General features: G+C 37.1%; 1 protein-coding gene and 1 long non-coding RNA gene across 7 annotated transcripts in view; one reads left to right on the top strand and one right to left on the bottom strand.

Moving 5' to 3' along the window:
• PCNX2 (pecanex 2) overlaps window positions 1–25514 on the top strand; it is a 149198-nt gene that overhangs the window by 36689 nt on the left and 86995 nt on the right. For all 5 annotated transcript variants that reach the window (XM_031591892.2, XM_090135414.1, XM_090135417.1 and 2 more), the window contains 6 exons: window positions 1398–1540; window positions 2822–2975; window positions 3070–3102; window positions 10239–10410; window positions 15267–15377; window positions 16976–17067. In XM_031591892.2, the coding sequence (XP_031447752.2) occupies window positions 1398–1540; window positions 2822–2975; window positions 3070–3102; window positions 10239–10410; window positions 15267–15377; window positions 16976–17067 (705 nt within the window). The remainder of the gene's footprint in view (window positions 1–1397; window positions 1541–2821; window positions 2976–3069; window positions 3103–10238; window positions 10411–15266; window positions 15378–16975; window positions 17068–25514) is intronic.
• On the bottom strand, window positions 5008–23683 carry LOC149918968 (uncharacterized). Of its 2 annotated transcripts, XR_016464221.1 has the most exons (4): window positions 23298–23683; window positions 23052–23195; window positions 13914–14079; window positions 5008–7450 (listed from the first exon to the last, which is right to left on the bottom strand). It is a non-coding gene; the product is annotated as an uncharacterized LOC149918968 (long non-coding RNA). The 2 variants fall into 2 exon arrangements; XR_016464220.1 differs by having other exon boundaries at window positions 23052–23683.

Below are 25514 nucleotides of genomic sequence, written 5' to 3' on the forward strand. Positions count from 1 at the left end.
AATCAGGCAACCAGGCTTCTGGATGTCTGTTGTGGAATGTCAAAGCCACATCCCTCAATGCAGCTGCTAAAAGAAAAAAGCCTTCAGAGTTCTTTTAAGATGGTAACATGTGATCATATTTGAACTTTACCGTTTTTGGGGTCTTGCACCAATGGCTTGAGGGTGTAATCTTGCTTTGACAGTTCCCTTTATAATAACGTTAACCTTATCTTTTCCTCCATGGCAAGTTCTACTTGATATTTATGTTCAACCTTAAAATGTCAGTTAATTATCTTCTTGGATTTTGAACAGAAACTTTAAGCTGAAAGCAAATCATATAGAGAAATTGTTTTAAGTTAAAAATCTGTTAATTGTTTGTTACAAATATGGTTTCGGATTTGGACATAGACTTCTATCTAAAAGCTCAAATGTTTTCCAGATATTTTTAATCTTGTAAATTGCTCATAAATTAGAGAACAATTATCACTCTTACTTCTAGGAAAACTGCATCATTAAGAAAGAAGTAAGGCATGTTGCTCAGGCTTATGTAGCAAGTTCATAACAAGGGCAGGCAGTAACTTCAGAACTTCCTGTTCTCTGATTTATTATTGAACATGAAACCCTAAGCCTTACTAAGACAGGAGAAGTTTTGTCATAGACTTCAGTGAGCTTAGATTTTCAGGCTGTCTCTGACACAATATAAATTTACAAAGTGAAGGAGTCATTTTTTCTTTTATATGAACCACTGTTACACTTAGTAAGTAGCTTAGGACTGCTCAGAGTTTCCCAAATAGAGCTCAAAAGTCTGACTGCAGCCCAAGTACTGCAAGCCTTGTGTAATAAACTTTATCCAAATATTACAGTTCCTCTGGAGCCAAAATGCTCACTTAGACACTCAGTTAAATAGATGTTAAAATGTTCTCAGGAGTGAATAATCAGGTCTTCAGATCTTTTTAATGGACTCTTTTACCTGTATTCTTTTTCCTTTTTTTAGGTTGTTACAGCGAACAATTTTTGTTAGGAAAATTGAGCTAATTATTGCAGTTGATTGAATTTCATGTTACTTTCTGGTAGGACAGAGAACCCAAGAGGAACAAAACTGTGCCAGGATTAGCAAGTGTAATCTTTTGAAGTAAATTTTTGCTTAAAGAATGTAGTTCAGCAACTTTTTAAAGTGATAATAGAAATGCTAATATGTTAGGTATTGTTCTAGTTTCCATGAAATAAATAGGAGGCATTATTTCCAATGCAACCTACGTAGTTTGAAGTGAAGATCAATACATTCTTGTTATTCCTGTTTGGGAAAAACAGTTCTGAAACTTAATGTAAATTTAGCCTTTTAAATACCTGTATTGCTGGCAGCCATATGTCAGTGCAGAAGAGTATTTTGTGTATTTCTGGTTTGTTTGTTTTTAAAGCAACCCAGCCAGGAACCTGAAGACTCTTCATGTTCTTCAGCACAACGGAAGTTGAACAGGCAGTTTTACCGATTTATTATATTCCCTGGTAAATGGATTAAAGTCTGGTATGATCGGCTGACCTTGCTGGCATTGCTGGACCGGTAAGCTTTCTGCATCCAACTCTACCTAGTGTGTGGTGTGCATCCCTTTGTACCCACTGGACAGAGCAGGCCACTTGAGAAGAAAGAAGCAAATGTTGTGTTAGTGTCTTATTCAGATTGAGTAGACAGATACTTGTTTGTTCTAAGTAGAAGAAAATATTTTCCTTCAGGGTTTCTTTTGGTGGTTCTCACTACCCTCCGTTTTCAAGAGTGACTTGGGTTTGTGTGAGCATCAGGCTTGCGAACAGTCCTTAAATTTGATGCTTAGCTGTTGGATCCAATGGTTTTAAGTTTTCTGAGGAAAAAAATCAGTATGTTGGTCAAAAATACAGAAGTGCCAGGCTCTTGTAAGTCAAGTACTGCAGTCTTTAAAAAAATATTAAAAAATTATAGATGATATTCAGAAGGGGATCTTTCAGCTCCTTCTGTTCTAGTATGGTTTTATTTGTTCAGAGAAAAATTCTTGTCTTGGCATCTCTTCTTCTTGCAGTCCCTCAGTTTCGTTCAGCATCAACTCTTCTGGCAGTACCCTTTGCAGTTAGACCTCGTGGCAATCTGACTACTTCAACATGTTAGACATGTTAGCTTGCATTCCTCATAGTCCTCACTCTCCCATTGCTACTTGGTCATTCCTTTTGGGTATGTGTTACACTCATATGCTAATACAGGCTCCACAATAGAAATTTCAGAGGACAACTTTTACACTTTGAAGAGATCAGACCTATAGTCAGGGATCTTAGGTTCAGAGCAGGTGCTTTTTTTTCTTAATTGCACAGAAAATGTTTACTGATTATCTTTTTTTTATATCCTGAGTATTAACACTTTTCTCCCTCGGCTTCTGTGTTCTAATGGAACAGATAAAACAAATAAAACATAGGATGGTGAATGTGGACATTCATCTAATTCTTTATTGTCAGATGTTCATTAAATGAATGTTTTATTTCCTTATTTAAATATTTTCTTTTATAGTGATGCACTTGCATACATATAAATCACCTCTACTGTGGAATCCTATTTGGGAAGAGAGATTGAAGGGTGCAGATATGCACTGAAGCCCAGCATAGACTATGCCTTTTATTTGTAGGCTTTGGCTGTCACAATGTCTAAGGTTTTTGGCAGAGGAGTGAGGTACTGTTAATCATGGATATGTAGTTTCAGGACTAAAATCTCAGGTCCTTTAAACTCTGATAGCTCCAGCACTGCTTGTTTATACCAGCTGCAAATGAATCCGCATTGCTGTAATGAGTATATAAATATTTTTTTTTATTATTATTCACACAGGACAGAGGATATAAAGGAGAACATACTTTCTATTCTCCTAGTAGTTCTTGTTTCACTTCTTGGATTCCTGACTCTGAACCAAGGCTTTTGCAAAGACATTTGGGTTCTGTTGTTCTGTCTCGTTATGGCCAGTTGCCAGTATTCTCTCCTAAAGGTAGGAAACAAGTTCGTATCCAAGAGCTGAATCGTCTTCTAACTTCTGTGAAGACAAGTCCCTGTATGTAAACTTCTTTCTGTTTTGTTTTCAGAGTGTCCAGCCTGATCCTGCTTCACCAGTACATGTAAGTGTTGGCTAGAAGAACGAGTCTTTCTCCTTTGTTGTCACTTTTGTACTGTGTAACAACAGTTAGCTAGTCTGTGAAACTGAGGTATAACTAGTTTGTTGGTTTAGGTGATTTATGAAAATGATACTGCCTTAATTTTAAATTACTGAATTTGATACTGCTGTTAGAAAAGTGCTTTCTCTTTGAGCTAAAATACTCAATTAAAACAATGCATCTGGACCAATTTGCTGAAATTAAATGCTGTGGCATTAGATCAGCATTTTCTTTGATTTCCTTGGGAAATGGACGTAACGCAGAAGTTCTAGATTAGCAGCATGATCAGCTGGGACTTGAGATTAGGAACTGTTTTTTTTTTGGTTTTTTTTTTTTTTGAAAACATGTAATTATTTTGATTTATTTTTTGTTATTGGTTCTGTATTTCCCAGTGATGTGACTAGCTCGTCAAATGGCATAGATTCTTCTGTTTGTTTTATGACGCTATTTCAGTGCATCTGTCCTGAAGAAATGACCAACTAAGTGAATGAATGCAGATTATAAGTATCTATCTACATAGATAAAGATCTGTATATTCTGAGAAGCTGAACTCTGACATCTCACTTCAAAGAGCCTGTTGCTTATCCAAGTCTATCTCCATTATAAGACTGGTTTAAGATCATCAGCCTATAACTGTGAACTGACCCCTACGCCTGTCATTGTCTCAGCACTTTTGATTTGCTGGTGTTGTGACACATTCCAGGGGTGATATGGTCCCTTGCTTGCTTTTACATCTTCTGGTGTGATGCTCATTTGTTTATTTATTATTCCTTGCAAGTTTTTGAAGAACCCCCCACTTCCCTCAAGGCTCCAGAGCAGCATGTTTAAAACCGCAGGTCCATTTGATTATTTTGCTTTGGCAGGGAGTAATTATTTTTGTCAGTTTTGAGGCTGGAAATACAGGCTGAACTTGAAAGTGAGTTTATTTACAAGTGTACACTGTACATTGCACTAAGATGGATTTCAATGGATTCTTATTTTCTTTTCTGTGTCAGTTATTATGGGGTGATCTTAAGGTATTGTCGTTTATAATACATCCACAGGATATCCATGACTACATAAAAAGTAGAAAAGGCTAGTAAACAGCAGCTTCATTTACAGATTCAATCCATACATTATACTGTATTTAAATGTATTTTAAATGAATGCAAATATTCCTACCTTAGTGTAAAGTTTTTTTGAGTGATTAAAATCAATTAGTCAATTCAGCTGCAATGTGTTTAGACATCATGTGAACCATAATCAAATAGTTTATAATTCACAGACACTAGTAACATACACATTTATTTAAACCAAGTGGCAAACTTTTACTCAAAACTTCATTATAAATATACTTAGTCCACATTTTTAATTGTATTAAAGACAAACTAACTACTGAAGTTAAATCAAAACATTTTTTGACCAGAATCTGGGTTTGTGTTTCAGACTTGAACAACAATAGTGTTACAAGTATTATTCACCATGTTGGATTCTGTTTATCATAGCAAGCAGTACAGCAAAGTAAGAATAGATGTTTACATCTTCCCAATGCTTTTCTAAAATTTATCATGGAGAGTTTCTTGCAAACTTCGCAGTGCACTGTAGGAAAGGCAAGAGAATTAAAATATAAAGAGTTTTTTCACAGGAGGTTTTGAAGGTGGAAGATTATATGGGGACTGTCGGCCTGAACCACTGATTGATCACCTGAGAAAAGGACTGAGTCAGCCATGGGAGCACAGGTGAAGGCAATTTAGCCATGTGGCTGGAAGGGGTCACAGGTCCTAGACCCCATTTAAGGGCTGACTGCCACTGGGGAAGGATCTCTTTCTGGAGATCCCTCTTCTGTGGAGTCTTTCCTGTGAACCTAGATCTTTGGATACAGGTGATCATTCCTTCCTTGTTTGTTTCTTTTCCTGTTTTCACCATGATAATCTTTCTAGCTGTAACATCAACTGTTACAATGATGAAATCAAAATAGATTATAGCCATCTCTGCCTTGTATCTTACATCGTAGCATAAAACAAAATGGGTATTTGTTAATGCTTCCTTGAGCTAGTAAGCACCACAAAAAATAAGACATACTATTTCATAATTCATACTGACAACATTAAAGCTAAAGAGCATAACCTCTCTTGATGTTATATAAGGATGCAGAAGAGCAGGGGGATTAATGAATGAGCAGTACCATGTCCATGAATGAAAATGCAGATGAGATTTTTCAGTGTGAAATGAACCATTGGCAGCTACAGATTTGCACAGTGAATTAATTTTTGTTCTTGGATTTATGAGTAGCCTTTAATGCCTTACATTATCCAAGCATGCTAAAGATGTTCCAGACTTCTTCCCTATCTCTCACAAGCAGGCTTCGCTACTTTGTGGTGGAACTTTGTCATCTCTAGCCTATTCCATTTTGAGAGATTCTGTTTTAGAAGACCATCCACTGAATTCAGGAAATAGTGTCCAGGAATGCGTAAAATCTTTGTTCAAAACTCCTTCCAAGTGCTAGGGTATTCACTTCCTGCTGTAGAGGTAGTGGTTGCTGACTGAATCCTATGAAGTCTGGTATAATTTTATTGGAAGTGGGTTCTTCCCTATGTACTGAAACTTGGAACTTGTCATGATGACTTCACGTGGTTGAGTCACTGTCCCTGGAGATGTTTAAAAAAAAAAAAAAATAAGTTGTTGTATTAGCATCTAAAATACTGGGGAAATATTGGAGGTAGGTGGATGGTTTGACTGGATAATCTTGGAGGCTTTTTCCAACCTTGGTTGATTCTATGACCCATTTAGACAATACATAGTATTTGAATGAGAGATCCTAGCTGTAACCCCATCCTGTATGGGGTAAGAAATTAAATCTTAAGTCAGCTAGAACTTTGAATTTTTTATTCACTTATATACATTTTACTGAATTGTGATAATATTTCTTTTTGATCATCCTTGGTGGTGAAGTTGGAACTTGCTATGCTCTGCAGCACCAGTCCTACAGATAATACTTGCTAGCAACATTTATTGTATCAGCAGGTTTAGGACTGTTTCCTGCTACAAAATCAGAGTGTGACTTTTTTGTCACCCTGTGCTTTAGCCTTTTCAGATCTGGTTAGCTAGGAGCTTGTGGCCTTTTGGTCTTTAGCTTTAATGTAGTCAGTATGAATTATGAAATAGTTTTCTTCACGTAGGCACATGTGTTTCTGGGATGTTAAAAGTATGGAACAGCCTCCTCATTGGCGTGGTGGGGAGCATTATGTGAAGTCCATTTCAAATGTGAATTTTATCAGTTTATTAACAGCATAATATAAGAGAGATACCAATGACTGTAAGGTATTCTGAAATGTAAGAGATCCCTTTGGGGTGTATTTCAAGGTTAGGGACAGGTGGCTTTGATAACTGCAAGTTTTCTTGATGGTTTTTAGCAGCAGCAGATCAGCCAGTAAAGTTTGTACCTGCAGCAAATGTGCTATACAAAAGAATCAGGAGAGCTTGTCTGCTAGTCCCTCTAAGACAGCTGAATAGCTTAGTATCTAGTTCAGGTTTACAAAGGCATTTGAGTTTTAAAGAATTGCAATCATACTCTTTTAGTGAAGAATAAGAAGATTGACTAAATCACTAAGGTAACTACGTTATGTTACAATGTCTCTGTCCCATTACCTGCCAAAGCAGTCAGCTAACTTAAGCGGGGTAACTACCATGGGCAGTTCAAAATACTTCATGGGATTTAGAAAAACTATTTTTAATTTCTTCCTGTATACTGTTCTGTTAGAACTGAGCACACGTACTTTTCCATAAAGTCTTCTGTCTTTCTTCGTGCAAATATGCACACAAGCAAAAAAAAAAAAAAAAATCATTAAATATCCTGAATTTGACCCCCCATAAAAATGCTCTGCAGTAACAGGTGTTTTGCTTTAGGATTTCACAAACACTTGAAGCATTGCTTTGTTGAAAATCTTCATGTTATCAAAACACAAGTTGCATCAGTGCTGTTTGTAAGATGTTAACATCTCTGAATTAACAAATATAACCTTGAAAAATTCAGTGAATATTAAGGGAAAGCAGGAATTTTCTCTGGTAATTTTTTTTAGTGCATAAAAAATGGTTGTTCGATAAATTAGACCTAAAATAGAAGATTAATCCAGATTTACTGATTGAATTCTTGTGAAGGAGGATGCAGGGCAGAGAAGATTCACTAAGATAGACCTCAGTTCTGTACGTGAAAATTTGACAAGCTGTGCAGCCAGTATCCTTCCCAATATGTCACTGCTCATGGTTTGCTCCTGTTGATCCAAGATTAGACACTATTTCTATTTCAGTATTCTGACTTGCTTACCAGTGCCACCTGAAAAAAAATAGAGAAGGTAGTATTTACTCACATTTTGCAGGTTGTTCAGATAGTCTTTCAAAGCTTCTTAGCTTCTTTCCCCAGTCCTGACTAGTGTTGTTCTTTCTGGCATGGTAAGAGTGATCTGTTTAGCAGGAAGAGTTAAATACTTACTATAAACATAATTAAGTATGTCAGTGCTCTTCTTAGAACTGAAAGATGTGAGAAGCTGAAACTCTGGACACCTGGTCATTGTTTCCATCTTACCTAACTGCTTCCAAATAACTACCGTGCAAAGGTACAATATGGTTTTGTAAGAAAAAAAAAAAATAAGACAAGAATGTAACATTACAGCAGAAGTCTTTGGTTTGCAGTGTGGGTCAGGATATAAATATCAGTCATTTAGTTGCTGTATTTACTCGTTTCTTTTCCTAAGGCACAGATTGCGTTTAAGATAAATGAACTGAAGATGAAAAATAGCCAGATTGTAGTATTTCAAGCATTTTTTAACTCTCCTCTGATGTTTTTCATGGATGTGTGTCCTATTCATAACAAACAGAACCTACACACACTCTCCTGCCTTTAGTAACAGTGAAACTCAGATTAATCACCAGCTAGGATTTGTCAATCTTGACTTGATTTACATTCCATGAATGTAAGGTGCAGTGTAAGCATGCTAGTTCCCTGCAATCTGCCACCATATTAACTCATTGATCCAAAAGAGTGTGTAGATCAGTTATTAGCTGTGCTAATGTATGAGGTTGGCTGGCAGCCGAACAAAATACAGTTGCTGTTTCAAATCAGTGAGTAGGCACAAAAAACAAAAAACAAAAAAAAAAAACAATCTTTTATTATACTCACTTAAAATTACATTTCACAAACAAAAGCACTTTCACGGCCACTTTCTTTTGCAAAGTAAACCTGAATTCTTGTCAGTTTGCTCCTGGCTTTTCACACTGAAGAAATCTTTTCACTTGCAGATGTTCTGGATGTCTTCTGTACTCTAAAGTTTGCTACCAGAAGAACTATTAAGATTTTTTTTTTTAAGTGTTTGTTATTCTCTCTGGCCCATGACCCCCCAGCAATTTTCTGTGGGATTACTTCGAACTTCATGTAGTAAGGATGCAAATGGAAATGTAACATAAGGATCCTTCCTTGTTTGGGAGAGAGAAGCTAGAAACAGCTGTAGAATGCCACCTTTTCCAGGAGGGACACTGCTTTGCTGTCAGATGTTTCAAATCAATGAAAAAAATTGAGTTGTGTTGGTACAAGATGTATCTTTTTTGCTTTCTTTCACCCCAAAGGTGCTCTCTTCAGCAGAAGCCTTATCTTGCTTCCTTTATGTGGGCAAAATGACACTGAGGACACAGATGGCCAACAGGAATCACTTAATGTACTCCTGAAATGCAGCTGTTTTGGGAAAGGAATTTTGTAGATGCTTAGTACTATATACATCCACACACAAAAGCATTCTGCATCCTTTTGCGGTGGAGGGAAGGCCATTGCCATAAAGTCCATATTTTTTCAAAGCGGCCAACAGATGAACATGATCCTGTTTTAGGGGTGAAGTGAGAAGGTGGAAGCATCCACTATTGTAAATCCACTGCCTTGTTAAGTGTTCGTGCTGCAGTTCTGTGAGGATGGCAATTTCACCAGCTGCATTTCACCTGAGCACAAGAGAGCTAGAGCAGAGTTATCAGACACCTGTTGAAAAGCGCATTAGCAAGTCTCCTGACTTTGTCGGTTTTGCATCTTGAACTATCTTTAGCCAGCTTCTGTAATGAGTGTGGTGTCTTTGAAAGCATTGTGTTGCAACTGTTTGATGGGAATTAAGAGAAAACAGGTTTTACCTGCTGAGTCACCTGTAACATTGCCCTGTTTTACAAAACAATCTACAGACCTTACTGTGCTACTGGAGGGAGGGGGAATGAGCAAAGGGCTACAGTGAAAAGAATCAGTAGTCATGAGAAATGGCTTTACAGACAGGAGACTATGACTGTTCAAAGGAGCAAGATGTCTTTTTAACATGTTGCCCTTTCAAAGTGTGTTTGGGCAGAAGTCCAAGTTGGTTGTTGCTTTAAAATTTGTGTTTCTAAATGCTTGTGGCATTTTCCTGATTTTGATGGGCAGTTTCCAGAATTTTGTTGCTAATGATGATTGATCCTTTTAAAATCTATTTTTGCCTTTGCTGGGATAAAGGGTCCTCTTTGGAAAGATGCCATTCTCTGGTCTTGTACCTACATGTCTGCTGTCAGTTTTGTGGATGGTCACATCACATAGCATAGTTGCACATTATCTGCCATCTCCATGTTGTTTGGTAAAATGTTGTGGCATCAGGAGAATAAATTGGATCAGGCTCAGACTTTTTTCTTTTTCTTTTTTTTCTTTTTTTCTTCCCAGGTTGCAATTGTATTTCAAGAAGTCATAAACAAATAAATAAAATTCAAGCTACCTGAAACAGACATTCATTAAAATAAGTTCTGTTTATATATAAGATTCAGACAGATGGGGATGTTTTTTATCCTCAGAAAATGACTACTTTTGTGATTAGTATGTTTCAAAAGATCCCAAAGGTTAGATTTTCAAAATGATGAATGATTGCTGGCATTAGTCTGAAATACTTTTTGTACTTTTTGAAAGACTCCTCTGGAGAAGATAAAAATGCCTTGTAACATTTTTATTATTAATTAGTGCACGTAAGTCATTAAAACTTTTTGTATGACTCCTGAACTTCTCTCTGGTTTAATACAATATGCACAGTAGGAGAGTGAATGCAAAATTCAAATACTTTTTTTTTTTCTTCCAGGGGCACAATAAAATCATAACCTACAGCAGACCTGTTTATTTTTGTATATTATGTGGCCTTATTTTGCTGCTAGATGCTGGATCTAAAGACACAAATCCTTCAGCTTATACAATGTATGGCTTGAAGCTTTTTTCTCCTAGATTTCTCCAGTCGGCCAGAGACCATATAATAGGTGAGTCAATATTTTTCCTAAGACTGTAAAAATGAATTAAGTGTTAGCTGGGGAAGTCTGTGTTTTCCCACGTTGGCAATCAAATGCATGTTATGGAGGTGCAACTCTGAGTCAAATTGATAGGAACATTTGGAATGACTTAAAACACATGAGAGGGGGGAAGATTTGGCAACTTTCCCTCATGTAAAAAGTGCTCTTAATGAAATGAGGCTCATAGAAAATTCTCTATAGAAAACTAACAGTCACTGATGTTATTAACGAAAGACATCATCTGTGAAATGCAGTTTATCTTTGTAAGGGCTTGTCTGTATGGAGCAGTTACTGCAGAATAAGCTGAGTTTTAAATTTAATGCTTGGAAGATAGTCTCTGCCAAGTCCTCGGAAGAACATTCATCTGCTCATGAAAAACGTGTTGTTTCTTGGTTTAGTTTAATCTTGATGTCCAGACAATGAGTTAGTGTGGAGCAGCCGCTATGCAGTTGCTTCCATCTGGAATTGTGTTCTGAAATGTCTAAGGACATCCAGGTATTGTCCCAAAATAAGACTGAAGATCTCTTGCACTAATCTGGGCTAGCCATAGCTAGAAATACCCTGTTCTGTCAAGACTCTTCTTTTTATGTTCTTGTGGTCTGTAACTGACACTGCTGTTGTTGTATTATAGGTATGAATACTGAACTGGACTCAGGTCAAATAACATGACACTATTAATTATGAAGTAGAAAAGTTAAAAGTTAGTCTCAAGTTTGTGGATTTAGCCAGGACAACCTCCTGTATTAGAGGAAAAATCTTTGTGATATAGTATGGATTACCTCTGAGGTCTTTGTTCACCTGTGATTGTTGGACTTGCCTTTTGCTATTGTCTAGTCAGGCTATTACTGCCTGAAAGGCATACTAATTTTAGGAAAGGTCTTCATATGGCTTCGTTGACTCTCAATGTTCCTGAACAGAAACAGGGGAATAATGAAGACCTGCATCTCACTTATTTTCATTAGTTTCTTTCATTACTTTCGTTTGGTCTCATTAAAGTTTCTTGTTACATCTTATTTTCTCTGCCTGTCAAAGGTGAACAGTAAAAATGCTGATAAATAATTCAACAAGAATCTTAAATGACTCCTGGGATAGAGATAAATGAAAAACTATGGCAACTAGTATGGTGGAGGGGGAGGAAAAAAAAGCGTGGCTATAAATGTGCTAATTTTGGTTGGCCTCAAAAGATATCCTGGAGCAGGTTCTTGAAACAGCCTGGAAGGGGAATGGGGAGAGGAAATGTGGGTTCATCTCTGAGATCTGTTTAACAGCAGAGAGAAGAAAACATTTCCTTTTGCTTATCTCCCATTGTACTTTTGACAGCTGTGGGGTCTAGTATGTCTGCATAGGTGTATTTGATGTTTGATGTCTGACTTTCTTGCTTTGCCTCTATGGCAGCCCTGTCTTCTGGCAATTGTGAATCACAGTGTTGCTTTATTTAGGCCTTTGCTTCTCCAGCCTCTTGCTGCACTTTGAGTTCAGATTCCTTTAGAAACTGAAAGTACAGAAATATTTGTTTCGGATAATAAAATGAGGAGGGAAGTTGGCCTAGTGAAATACGACTGAAATGTTGCTGTTATTTTGCCTTTTTATCCACCTGCTAATTATTTTTAATGCTTGTTGACTTGTCATTGCATGATGACTTTTAAATTTGTATTTAATCATAATTTATTGTAGTACTCAGAACTGGTATGTTGAGAAATAAATGAATTTTGGCTATACACCACAGAACAGAGAAAATGAGAAGTTTTCTGTTTCAGGTGTTCATTGTGGTAAGGAGTTAGTGATGAAAATCATAGAAAGGACTGATCAAAGAGCTGGTGTAATGCTGCATAGCATACTATGATCTTGAGACGTGGTTATAAAAGGAAATCAGTGTAAATTTATTAGATATGTGACAGGTCTGGTTCTTTGGAAGCAATCTATTTAGGATATGATTCTATTTTATTTTAAATTGATGATGAAACTGCTATTGGTTTATATTAGTTGGGGGATCGTGCCTTTAGTTCAGTCTAACTATGGCTTTCATCTTTAATTTCTTTCTTGACTTTTTTAGTAGAGACGTAGTGCAAGTAAGGTCACAGAACCAGTCTTAGTCACTAAGGTGCTGTAGGTATGGTCAGTGGCAAAAAATCATTACATGCTAAATGCATGGTAGATTTTTATGATGAAACTACTTGAGCACTGGAAAGAGGAGTGAAATTGGTTGGTGGAAATCTCAGAAGAGTAAATATCAAGTGATGGCAGAATTTGATGATAACAAGTCCTCTGCCCACTGTTTTCCAGCACTGACTGAGCTTCTGACAGGGGAAGAAAGTCTGTGTGAGTCGTCTTAGCTGCATTCAGGAGAGGAAAATGGAACAAAGACGACCCAATGCTATTTCTTAAAAAAATAATGCATTTATTTTTGTGTGGCAGTGTGTATTATCACAAGAAAATTGACTGGTACTCAGATACATCTTTTTAATAAGGCCATTTCTTTTAAAACGTATGAAATATTTTCAGTGACGTTGACATTGAGTTCTGCATTTCTGTAAGTCAAAACTTTTCCTCTTGCACTTGTCTGGTTGCAGCTCCACTGGAGGAAACCTCCAAACTGCAGTGTTAAATGCCAGTGACTCACATAAGCATCACTTAGTGGTCCAGCATTTGAAGGTGTTTTGTGTGGAAATGTGTGCTGCTTAAATGTTCTCTCCAGAATTCATAATGCAATTCCAACTGATTAATCAGCTCCTTTTGTTGTGCGCTTCCCATGAGGGAAAGTACTGCACTGAAATTCAATCCTCTTGTAAGTGACAACTGTTTATTTCACTCTCTGGTGTGCTCCTTTACTCAGGAGGAGATAAACAAAGCTTCCTTAGCTACAGGACTCGTTAGGGTTATTCAAGGTATTATCAGAGAGAGAATGAGATGAGGACATTGTTGTAGTCAACCAACTTTTCTCTCCTTGTTGATTCACCATTTATTTTGGAATTTATTTTGGAATGTTGACAGTACAGTGCCTTTTCCTTATCCTTCTCCCCCTGCTCTTACTCACCTTTTTATGAGGTTGCTACAGCAAAGGCAGTAATTTAGACTGTAAGTTACAGAATATTAGAATATCTTGAGTTGGAATGGACCCACAAGGATCATGGAGCCCAATTCCTGACTCCACACAGAACCATCTGAAATCCAAATCTGAGAGCGATGTCCAAACACAGCTTGAACTCCAGCACTCGGAGCCATGCCCACTGCCCTGTTCCATGCCCACCGCCCTCTGGTGCAGCACCTGTCCCCAATCCCCTCTGCCCCTCCCCTGACACAGCTCAGGCCCTGTCGCTGTCACACAGAGCAGAGCTCAGCGGCTGCCCTCCGCTCCCTGTGAGGAGCTGCAGCTGCCATCAGGCTTCCCCTCAGCTCCTCTGCTCTGCACTGAGCAAACCAAGGGACTTCTAATACATCTCCCCATCCAGACCCTGATTCACCATCACTGTTACCTGGTATTCAGATGAGTTGTCAGTTCTGCAATTCCTTTGCCTGATGGACTAGCTTCCAGCACTTAGTCCTGGGGACGTTTGATCCCATGGAGAATCCATGTGACCTGCCAGGGAGTTTGATGCTGTGAGTAGTATTTGCTTGGCTTAGTGTGGATTGGTGGAATACCTAAAAGATGAGCAGAATAGTAAAGAAAGAGAAGATTAATAATGTTATTAATTAATGCATGTGAGAGAGAGAGAAAAGTTTCTTATGTTCTCATGTATGCAGAATACATTTAATTCCTTTTAGTGGCAGGAAGTTATGATGAAGGGTGCATTGGAAGTGCAAGTACACTTATGTGAGCCCTGTCTGTGTTTAACACTCGAGTATGTCATTTCTTCTCCTGTGTTTGACTTCCTCAGCAAGATTTACAATATTAGATACTAGTAATGTGTAATAGGATGAATTTAGTAACTGTCAGATTAAACTCATTATATTGTTCTGTTTTAGCACAAAATGCATTAGTAAGAGGGGCTGGAAGTAAAATGTGAAATTAGCATTCAACAAAGAGCACAAATCCTATTGTTACCTTCTTAAAATTTGGCTCGAGTAGGAAGGGGAATGAATTATACTAATTATTTGTTTAATTTGCTTTTTGTGAGAATAAATGAGAGGAAATTGCAGCCTTCCTAGCATGTAAACTAACAAATATGGAGTTGTTTACGAGGAAGAGTGACTGGCACATCTTTGTCCTTCAAGATGCAGAGCATTTTGGTACTGGTCTGATAAAGCAGTTAAGGATTGATTAATCATGTGCTTGTATCTTTCAGTGTTGATGGTACCAGTTTAGCAAAGCACTCTCTTTTAAAGCACACTGAACAACTGTGCTTAGCATTTTCTAAGGTGGAGCTAGGAGAAATGGAGGAGTGGCTGGAAATGAACAGAACCTAAGACCAGCAGCACAGATACTCAGATTGTGACTCCTGCCTTTCCTTTACTATAAGGCAGCCATTTCAGTCAGCTGTTCCATATAGAAAAAAAAGCTATGTAAAGAAGACAGGGTTTAACTCTTGAGTTTCTTTAGTTTCTTTGTTTTTTGTTACTGTTCTTTTACTACTATCCAAAATAAATCTTAAATGTAACCTCTGAGACTTAGTTACTTGCATGTAAAGTAGAACAATTTATTTTGTTTAGGTAAGTATAATAATTGTAGCTAAGGGTTAAATAAAGTATCCTTACTTTACTTATACTTACTTCTGAGCAGTGCTCAGAATTTATTGTAATATATTATTGCAGGTTTATGCCTGTTTTTCTGTTCTCTATTTACTATGATGTATGACTATGTTCTAATATGCATTTTCTTTTTTCATTAGTGTTTTTATATTGCTTTCCTGCCATTTCCCTTCTTGGTCTTTTCCCTCAAATCAACACCTTCTGTATATATCTTTTGGAGCAAATAGACATCTTGCTTTTTGGTGGTTCTGGTAAGTAGTATGTTGAGCCTGAGCTATCACTTTTTGAGTGTATCACCCTAGATTAAAGTGTATTATTGTGTTTTTTTTAAAGCACAATGATTTTAATGTTCAAACAGTGAAAGGTATTCACTTAAGAATGAGATGGATGCTAAACTAGTCAGACCTCTTTGGTTTTTTCTTTTTTTTTCTTTTGAACAGTTGTATTCAAGTTGAGCAATAATCTGTAGAGGATAGCTGACATGAAAGAGCTGTTTTCTGACATGTCCAATGTAAAACAACAACAACAAAAAACAAAGATAAAGAAGCTCAACTTCTGGAAAACAAACAGCCAAAAACCTCTCTTAAAAATATAATTAAAAATAAAATTTTTAAAAAGTCATTTACATTGTCCTGTGGATGATTGTATGACATTTGATTTTTTTGATGTTGTTTTGGTCAGAAAATAAGTCAGTCATTAAATGGAAGACATTGCTTCAGCTTTTGGTGGTGGTTTGTTTTTCATTATAGCTTAAATAACGAAGATAACTGGTATGCATCTACTCTGTCATCTTAGTTTGGACCACAAGCAAACTTTATCTTTGTTGCTTGTCCCAAACTTCATCCTATGATCCAAAAGACAGATAATGTCAGGATGTGCAGACTGGATTCCGTTTGGATGAAGCTTTAAAGAAAGATATATCATAAGGGTGCACCTAATGCACTCCAAACACTAATGAACCTGTAATCTGTGGGATCATACATGAAGTGCAGTAAAGCATCTCGAAACACATATCACAGATTTAACATTCTCAGCACTTTTCATTTAGACACACACTGCATTGTTCTACTTGCTACTGTAGTAATAACCTTTGGTGAATGGGAAAAATTTATACTAATGATAAGGGTTTTTTTCACTTCTTACCTCATAAACACCAAAGCAGACCTTGAGGAAATAAAATGTTGCATAAAGTCCCCATCCCATCAATAATCATTCCAGTGTATGCTGAAAACTAACTAGAACATTATTTAGCAGCCCATACGTCTCTGTTTTGGAAACTGCTGAACTGCTAATTCAGTCTGACAGCATTTCCCACCCTAGTTCTGGAAGTTCTCAAAGGAAGTTGTAATGAGAGATGAGATGGTGTTCTTCTCTCCCTTTAAGTTCATTCCTACATATGTCAAACATAGTTGACCAAGCAAGCTGGTATACTTTGGGGTGATACCAGAACCTGCCTATGTCCCAAGAGCAGAGAGAATGAGGAAAATTCCACATGGAGCTTGACTAGAAAATTTTCAGATTATTAACTTCATTTCTCCTCTGTCGCAGCTCCATGAGTCATACTAATATTTTTAGCGAAGCAGTGTTTAGCACAAAGTATAATAGTGTGGGAGCTCAGATCCATGGAAAAATCATAGAGTACGGTGTCATTAAGGTTTTGGTTTTAGCTGTAAACTAAAATCTGTGAGCTGATTTGGGTCACTGAAGGTGTTCTTTCAACAAACAGCTTTGTAGTATATTATATTAACTTGTACACATGTTGTGATGTAAGAGCTGTTTTTGTGGGTTTTTTTGAACGTGCGTACTCATTTATGAAGAAATTAATTAACATGTGATGTTTGCATTTCAGCTGCCTCTGGATTAGTGTCTGCACTCTACAGCATTTCCCGAAGCTTTGTGGTTCTGACTGTCCTGTATGCATTTTGCTTCAGTGCGGTGAAGGTAAATTGAAACACTAAAAATTCAAAATCTCAGGCTAAAACTTCCTGTCGCTTAACTTCATGTCACTTGCAAGATCAGAACTGTTTGGTGCTACACTGTCATTGATATATTTGTCAAGATAAGCTTTACAAGCCATGTGTGTTAGGTTCTGCCTGTTAGCTACATTGAAATACTTGAAACTGCAGTATAAATACTAAGGTAAATGTTTGCTTGTGACTAGTTGCTTCTTTGCATAGATCATTATGAAAGGATCTTTTGTATTTCCATGATGAAGTCTAACATCCACTCTTATGCTTAAATGATATAACTCCTGTGAAAACCAGGCTAAATTTGACTCAAATTCCTGGTAAGGTTTGTATTTCCCCGGGAGGGGGAAAAATTTTTTTGTTGCTTTGTACCAGAATACCTGGAGGTGCGGAAGCTCTGAGCATCACTTTGGTTTTTGCACACTGGTGTTTGCTGATATTTCTGTACACTGGAAAAGTTTATCTGTGGATTTTTTTAGGACATAATAATCCATTAAGGAATGCTTTACTGTTGCTCTTTTTTGGGAGAATAACTACGTTAGTTGCTCTACACTACACCTTCCCTTAGTGTATATCTCTTCTGCAATTTTTACTTTTCAAAATAAAAGATAACGTTGAACTTCTGGCTGTCTACAAGTCTGCTGTAAAATTCCTGGTGACCACAGTGAGACCACGATTTCATCCTAGACTTGTTGTAAAATGTATCTTCTAAGGGGAAGGGAAGTCTTTTAACATTGTTTTATGACAGGCTAGATGCTGTCAGTGCTTGTGCAGGAGTACATGGGGATGTGCAGTGATTTGCAAGCTGTTTTCAACATCTTGCAAGCGTATGCCAAAGAATACTATGTGGTGCTACACATCTGTAGCACAGTGGTACTATCAGATCTTTGTTTAAGGGATTTCTTTAAGAAAGCTTCAGAAATGGCTTTTAACAATTTCCATTTAAAATTTTGAATAGGGACTTTAAATCAAAGATGGTCAATTATAATGCCTTAATTATCTATCACAGATGAGCAGAGCTGGCTGTGCTTGTGTTTTTAACCATTCCCAATAGTAAGGTAAAATGTGTTAAGCCACCATTTTATCTTGCCCCTGGGTGGTTTGAATCCATACACAATAATTTATGGCAATTCAGCTGCTGAGTAGTGGTGCATTAACACACTCTTAAGTATCTTTGAGCATGTTGATGTACTCTCAGGGAATCTTGGTTACCAGACCCATCTAGTATATCAGTTATACTGGTTTGACCTTGCCCAACTGTGTGGCACTAGAAAGCCTAACTACTTCTCTTGTGCAGTGTTCCAATGTAGCTGGTATTCCTGCAATGTTTTTCCAAATGTGTTGATGATTCAGAAAGGGCAGATAGGATGTAGATAAGGATGAAAGGAGTGAGGAAAAATCCATAATGGTAAGACAGGATGGAGGAGGGAAAAACAGTGAGGATAAAGAGAGACTGCTATATGGAAGGAAGAAATTGACTCGAACAACTATCTGACAGGCAAATAAAAACCTGTGAAAACAATCATTTTTCCTCTATGCTTGACAGAGTACAGTTCACTAGTTGGGGGCCGGGAAGCTGTGTGATGGATACTTTAAAAAGAAAAAGAAAGAAATGGTTTTGTAGATAGTATTAAAGAAAAGCCTCTTGAAATATTCTGCGGACTCCTTTCTCAGTGTAATAGTTGAAATTACAACATGCAGGTGGCTTTTTAGATAAGCAATCTTCTCATGGATTAGACTTCAAACTGCTTAGAAATATGCTACCCTGAAGTTGTAGAGTGCTATGAAAGATTTACAAGATATCTGCTGTAAATTACCAATATTAAGTGCAGACTTTCTGTTCATACAGAAATTACAGTTAATTTGAATTTTTATGGCACTATTCTTGTGGAGACAGTTCTGAGGAGGTTAATTTAAAGCAAGTAAAGATGATTCCACTTGATTCAGCTCATAATCTCAGTCCACTGGGGTGCTTGAAATCTCGTGGGTTTTTTTTTTTTCTGCTAGAAAAGTGCAGTTGTGTTACTCTTCTGTGTTCTTCAGTCAGGTCTAGAGCTTTTTGTCTTTTGGACTTATATATAACATTTCAAGGGAATGATTCTGTCAGATTTATTCTTTCATTAGTGGAGGATAAGTATGACTTATAAGATCAGAGGGGTCTGATCCCAAATAGAGACAACTGTGAAAGGTGATCTAATACCTGTGTAAGAAACTAGAACTGTTCTGATATATAATGGGCTACAACTTGTTATCCTAATCAAATAAAGATCTGAATTTTTGATGTACTACAAATCGCAGATTCTAGCTCAAAAGTAGGCAAGTGCTATAGTTTGTCTCACTGAGATGTTTTCACATCAGATAGTAAGTACGTAGTTGTCTTTACAATAGAAAGGGTATCTCTTTCACTCTTTAGCTTTACAGCTATTTTATAATTTTCCTTTTTACTCTCTTTCTTCTTAGTTTGTTGGAAAAAAAGATGAAAGCAAAATTTTCAGTAGTAGTTTGTGGATGTCAAAAATCTTTGCAATCAAAAAGATTCAGGGCAGGAAAACATGGCAGAAATCCTGTATCAGAAGAGGGTCTGAGTTGCAGAGCTTATTACTTGGCTGAAATGTAGCATTCTTGAATGTAAGCACTTGTTTATTGGCAGAATATCGTATAGCTCAGCAGGTGTAACGAGCGGAGTTCCATTTCCTGAAATAAATTGCAGAGCAGAATGGATCTATCTAAGTGGTTGTGTGCTTGTTACTGGTGAACGATTGCTCACATCAAATGCCCGGGCTGAGGACTCATTCCAGCGCTATCAGACTTGAGCCTTTCCTTCCTGAAGTGCTTCTTGTGTTCCAATTATGATCTTCCATGGTGAAACAGCCCTAGCCTAATTTCTCTGTGTAAGTTAATTATTCTAAAAGGAAAGAGAGTATTTCTTAGGAAGGTCATTAGAATAGTTTGCATTAGAATGGTTTGCTCTATGGTTTTCTTTCTTTTTTTTTTAGAAGAAATAAACAATGTTTATTCTAGGTCTTTTTTTTTTTTCGGTGAGATTTTTCTTGCTCATTCTTAGGACCACAAACTATACATACATATTCTAAATATCAGGACTTAATTGCAAAATTTTGTTGCAACTATTTTAGAGAATTGAATTCACATCAACTAATTCTTTGCTCTATAACTCTCATTTTGGAAGAAAAAACAAAAAGGAGAACTGAGCAATTGCACTGTTCTGGGGACACACTTCAGAACAAGTACTCAAGTTAACTTTCTACAAGCTAAAATGAGTTTTGAGGTGGGGTGAATAGCCCTGGTGCTGAAATCCTGCACCTTACACAGATAAATTTTGTTGTGGTATTATTTTGTGCAAAACAAACTGAGATGCTCTGTGGAAAGAGTAGCTTTGTTGTATAAACCTATCATTAACTTAATTGTTACTGATTTTGTTTGGATGAGTTGCCTGAGGAAGCTTATCATGTAGTATTCTTAGAAGTTAATCCTATGATCTGCAGACAAAATTTGATTTGCCCAAAGAGTTAATGAGGCCCTGCTCTTCTTTTTTAATGACCTTCCAACTCCTTTGCTATCCCATAACCAGAAGTGTTTCTCTCTGATAGCTAAAATGCACATACCATATAAACAGTGATGGGTGATCCCTAATCTTGTGTTTGTAGTGAATGGAATGTTGGATCATATGGCAGGCTGCTTACATGTCCTTCATATATCTTAATTAGAATCATGTCATGAGATTAAAAGAGGAGAAAGGCCAAGGTTATTCACAGTATTTCCTAGTAGCTGCTCCAGAAAACCCTTACCAAAAAAAAAAAAAAAATGGCTGTAATTCCAGGTTTCCATCTGTCTGTTTGAAACCTTGAGGACTTGTCTACCCATCAAAAGAGGATGCTATTTCTTGCAAAGGTTGATTGAAGGTACCTGTTGTGAGAGGAGCACATTTTCAAGTGTTGGCTGTGTTTTGTTGTAGCTGGTGAACAGAAGTTATTCCATCTGGCATTAACTCTGAGTCACTGCATATATTTTTGTTATGCAGTTGTGTTTTCCCAGTCAAGCAGAGGTGATTTGGCTACAGCTTTCAGGTGCTATGAAACATCTTTTCAGACATCTTCTGACATGGCACAACCATGTCATGAGTAGTACAACACCAGCTGCTTATGCAGCCTTACATACAATACTCCATACTCTGACCTTGATTTCAGATGAGAAAGAAGAGCCTTTGTTTTTAAAGTCCAGAGGCCTGAGCTTTTCCTTTTTTCTTTGAGATAGGCTTAAGAGATGAAAACTGTGTTTAATGGTATAATCACCCCTTATTCAAGTTATTTCCAGGTCGTCTGAGAACTTCTACTTATGTTCACTTGATAAAAAGCTCTAAATTCTGGATATAGTTGGATCACTGCTTTTCGTCAGTTCTTGAGTTGTCACATCTAATAGCACTGCTTTTTCAATTTTTTGCTTTTTTGTAGCTATTGGGTATTGAGTTTAGTTTAGAATTATCTATGTCCACTTCAGTCTGGCTTTATTTCTGATCTCAGCTTCAGTCCTGTAATCTTGTACAGAAATTGGCAGCTCTAATAGCTGTCTTACCTTTGATATATGAAAGGGTTATCTGTTTTTTCCTGGAGGAGATGCTTTTATATTCAGATGTGTCTTCAGCCTGGTGAATATAATAAGAACTTCTGTGCTTTCTATTTCACTTGAGTGGAATAGTTAATGAGGTGATTTTTGTCTCCTGTTTCATCTGTTTTTTTGTTTTTTGGGTTTTTTTTTGAATATTTAATGGGTATTTACATATCACATATGTCTTCCTATTTTTTCCACATACATTGTCTGGAATTTTTCCATCTTGATATCTGTCTTTAGCATTCTAGTTCATCAGTATGTTGCAGTGGAGTGAAAGAGCACATTCTCAAAGCTTTCTGGAATCAGTTTGTCCTTCTCTTTTGCCTTCTGTTCCAATCTGCTTGCTTGGATTTGAAGTTCATCCAGAGCTAGTTAATCATTCATCTGAGTTCCAACTTTTTATTTAGTTTTTATCTATCAACTGCTTAAGGAACTTGGGGATTATCTTAATCAGCCTGTGAAAATTTTATATATTGGACCTAGGTCCAAAAAAATTAAACTGATAAGAATATGTTTAAATGTGCCATAGCTGCCTCCTTCTAGTGAAAGTTATTTAGTTTCTATTTTTCCATTGCTTTATACCTGAAGAAAGTGTTTGCTGCTAATTTATTTATCGCTTCCGTGGACAGTTACTAAAAATCCTATGAGTATTCTAAACCATTCTCAGCTCACAATTGATGTAGTTTGGCTTGTTGCTTAATGAGTTCTAAACTCATTAATCACTATAACAATGCTTCTTGATTCCTGTTTTCAACGATGTAGGCTTCATCTGTGTACTAATAATTTAGAAATATTTGTCTTTGGGTTTTATAATGGGAAAGAATTGCAAGCATACATCTCCCTCAGTCTGCTAAGACCATCCAAAACTATTTCTAAACAGCTCTTAATGGACCTTTGTATATACACAGAATTCCCAGATGTGTAAGTGACCAAAAAATAGAAGCACAGGATTATTGGACAGCTTTGTTTCTTCTTGATAAAATACTTCCAGCGCTGCTGGAGGTTTTGAAGTCAAGGCTCATCAATTTCATGTATTTTACAATTTAAAGACCCTTGAGGTTCAAGCAAGAGCTATTAGGAATGTTAATTTTGGAGAGAATTGTCAGATAACACGCTCTTCAGTGAGTGATGTTTGCAGCTGTAGTCAGACTTGCACTTCAGTCATAACTCCAGTAGTTATGCTCTTAGATTTGCGTGTATATTATGAACTTATTGTCCAGACATAATAGAAAAAGAACACTGTATCTGCAGAATCTAATATGGTCCAAGTTTACTTTTATGTCATTGTATAGAAATTTAGAAATCTGTAATTCTTGTTTAGGATAAACTCACCGTTATGTGAAACATGAGTATTAATGCTCCTTGCATGATGTTGTTGCCTGTTTTATTCTCTAGCCTAGGAATTGCAGTCACAGACTGGGACGCTGCTGAGTAAGGTGACATGCACACAAGCACACCTCCAGATCAGTTCCATCCCTAAGGATTTTAAATTTCCTCAGTGAAAATACAGCTATAAATAAGCAGTCAGAAGTGCAAAGAAAGAGAACTTTGATTAGAAGTTGGTAGTTTATCACTTACCAAGGTTTTGGAGTCTTACATGAATGTAAAGTTTTGTATTCTGTGGGTGATGGGAAGATAAGGCTAGTGGGCATCTCTCCCTGGAACTTGTATCTAGCAAGTGTATCGCAAGGGCCATGAATAATTGACCAGCTTTCCTGGTCAATGTGTTCAATGGAAACAGGGTATCCATGGTAACAAAGCTGTCTTACAGTTAACCATGCAGAGCATGTCAATGTTACCATTTTCTTATGAGTTTGGGAGTGGGATGTTATTCCCTTTTAGAATTTCATTCGGATAGTATTTTCTAAGTTCCAAAATAAAATAACATTTCTTGGAATTTACCACCACACATGAGGAACAGCTGATTTTCATCAGCTGCCTTGCATTCTGTTTGATACAAGCAATAGGATAGATCCACAATGAAACTAGGTAGTGGAAGTAAAGAGAGAGGAAAAGAAATAAAAGATTAGTTGAATAACGATGAAATGATGTGACAGTGTAAAACTAAAAAGTCTGTGTACTTTCTGAAGAAAAACTGGAGTTTTTCCTCTATATTTAAAAGACAAAACAGTCACCAGGCAAAATACCTTCACCATTTCTTCCTTGAATTAGCATAAGTGAAGGATACTAATGCTGTGTTGGTCTATCAAGACTTTGAGTCAAGAGGACTATTCTTTTTTGTTGCTGTGGTTTAAAAGCAACAAAAGTCAACAGAATGCACGCAAATGCACAAAAAAAAACAACAACAACAACAAAAAACCCACAGCCAAATAAGTAAAGAACAACCAAAATCAAGAGTTCTACTTACCAGTGGTTCAGCTGTTTTCAAAGTACTCTCTATGGAGTACAACGCATGATTTGTTTTAGTGTATATTTCAAAGATAAAAGTTTGCTACATGCGTTTTTTTTTAAGAGAAGAAGCAAAAAAGGATAAATAATGTAGGACAGAAAGCTACTATCAACACTCTTTAAAAAAAAAAATGTGCTTTACTTTCTACCCCAGCCAGTAGTAGAAGACTTGTAAGTTCAAAGACACCTTTATCTTCCTGCTTAGTGGATTGTTCTGGGATTAGACAGTTATGTGGTTGAAGTGGAACACCACCCCCCAGTCACTTTATCTGTTTTAACTCACCACTTTTATCCTTAACCCTATAAGGCAATTTCATTTGTTTTAAAAATGACTACATGAGTGTCTGCATCAAAGTCAGAAGTGTATGTGAAAGTACTATGTGTCGCCTCGCCTAAATGAGATAGAGTACACAGTGAAACTCGCTGTCTAGGATGACAGATAATGCCAGCTTCCTAGACTAAAACCTGTCATTCCTGTTTTCCTACTGTGAAGAATCATTGTGCAATGATCAACTATATTGTTTTTTCATCTTTTTTTAATTTAAAGCTCTACCAGGCGTCATTAGTAGGGGAGGAAATGACAAAATGAAACAGGGTGCATCACTGATGTTAGAGAAATTATGCCTTTGTGCTTTTTTTTTTTTTAAGCATTGTTTAGCATTATCCCCAAAAATCCTCCTTCCCAGCCATATAGTGAATATTGATGCCTATCCTGCCTGCCTTTCTAGCTAAGAGCTCAGTTTTCAGGGGTCAGTTGAGGCACTTTGGAAGAGGAGCACAGGCTAGCCCAGTACAGAAGTTGCTCAAAGAATGCAGTAAATGTGAAAGTAGAGTTCTTGAGAAATTACTGGGACCTGGGGAACTACAGGCCTGGCTGTTTGACATGGCGCTGGGGAAGGCTGTGGAGCAGATCATCCTGAGTGCCATCACACAGCATGTACAGGACAATCAAGTGATAAGGTTCACACAGCATGGGTTTGTGAAAGGCAGATCCTGCTTAACTAACCTGGTTTCTTTCTATGCCACAGTGGCCTGCTTTTTTGATGAGGGAAAGGCTGTGGATGTAGTCAACCTAAACTTTAGTAAAGCTTTTGATAGTTTCCCACAGCTTTTCTTTCTTGGAGAAACTGGTTGTTCATGGCTTGAATGGGCATATGCTTCACTGGGTAAAAAACTGGCAGATTTGGGTCCCAAAGAGTTGTGATGACTGGAGTTAATTTCAGCTGGAGGCAAGTAACAAGTGGTGTCCCTCAGGGCTCAGTACTGGGGCCAGTTCTCTTTAACATCTTCATCAATGATCTGGACAAAGGGATCATGTGCACCCTCAGTAAGTTTGCAGATGTCTCTAAGTCAGATGGATGTATTGATAGGAAGGCTTTCCAGAAG

Source organism: Phasianus colchicus, chromosome 2 (assembly GCF_987193195.1).
Source record: "Phasianus colchicus chromosome 2, bPhaCol1.hap1.1, whole genome shotgun sequence".
Classification (NCBI taxonomy): Eukaryota; Metazoa; Chordata; class Aves; order Galliformes; family Phasianidae; genus Phasianus; species Phasianus colchicus.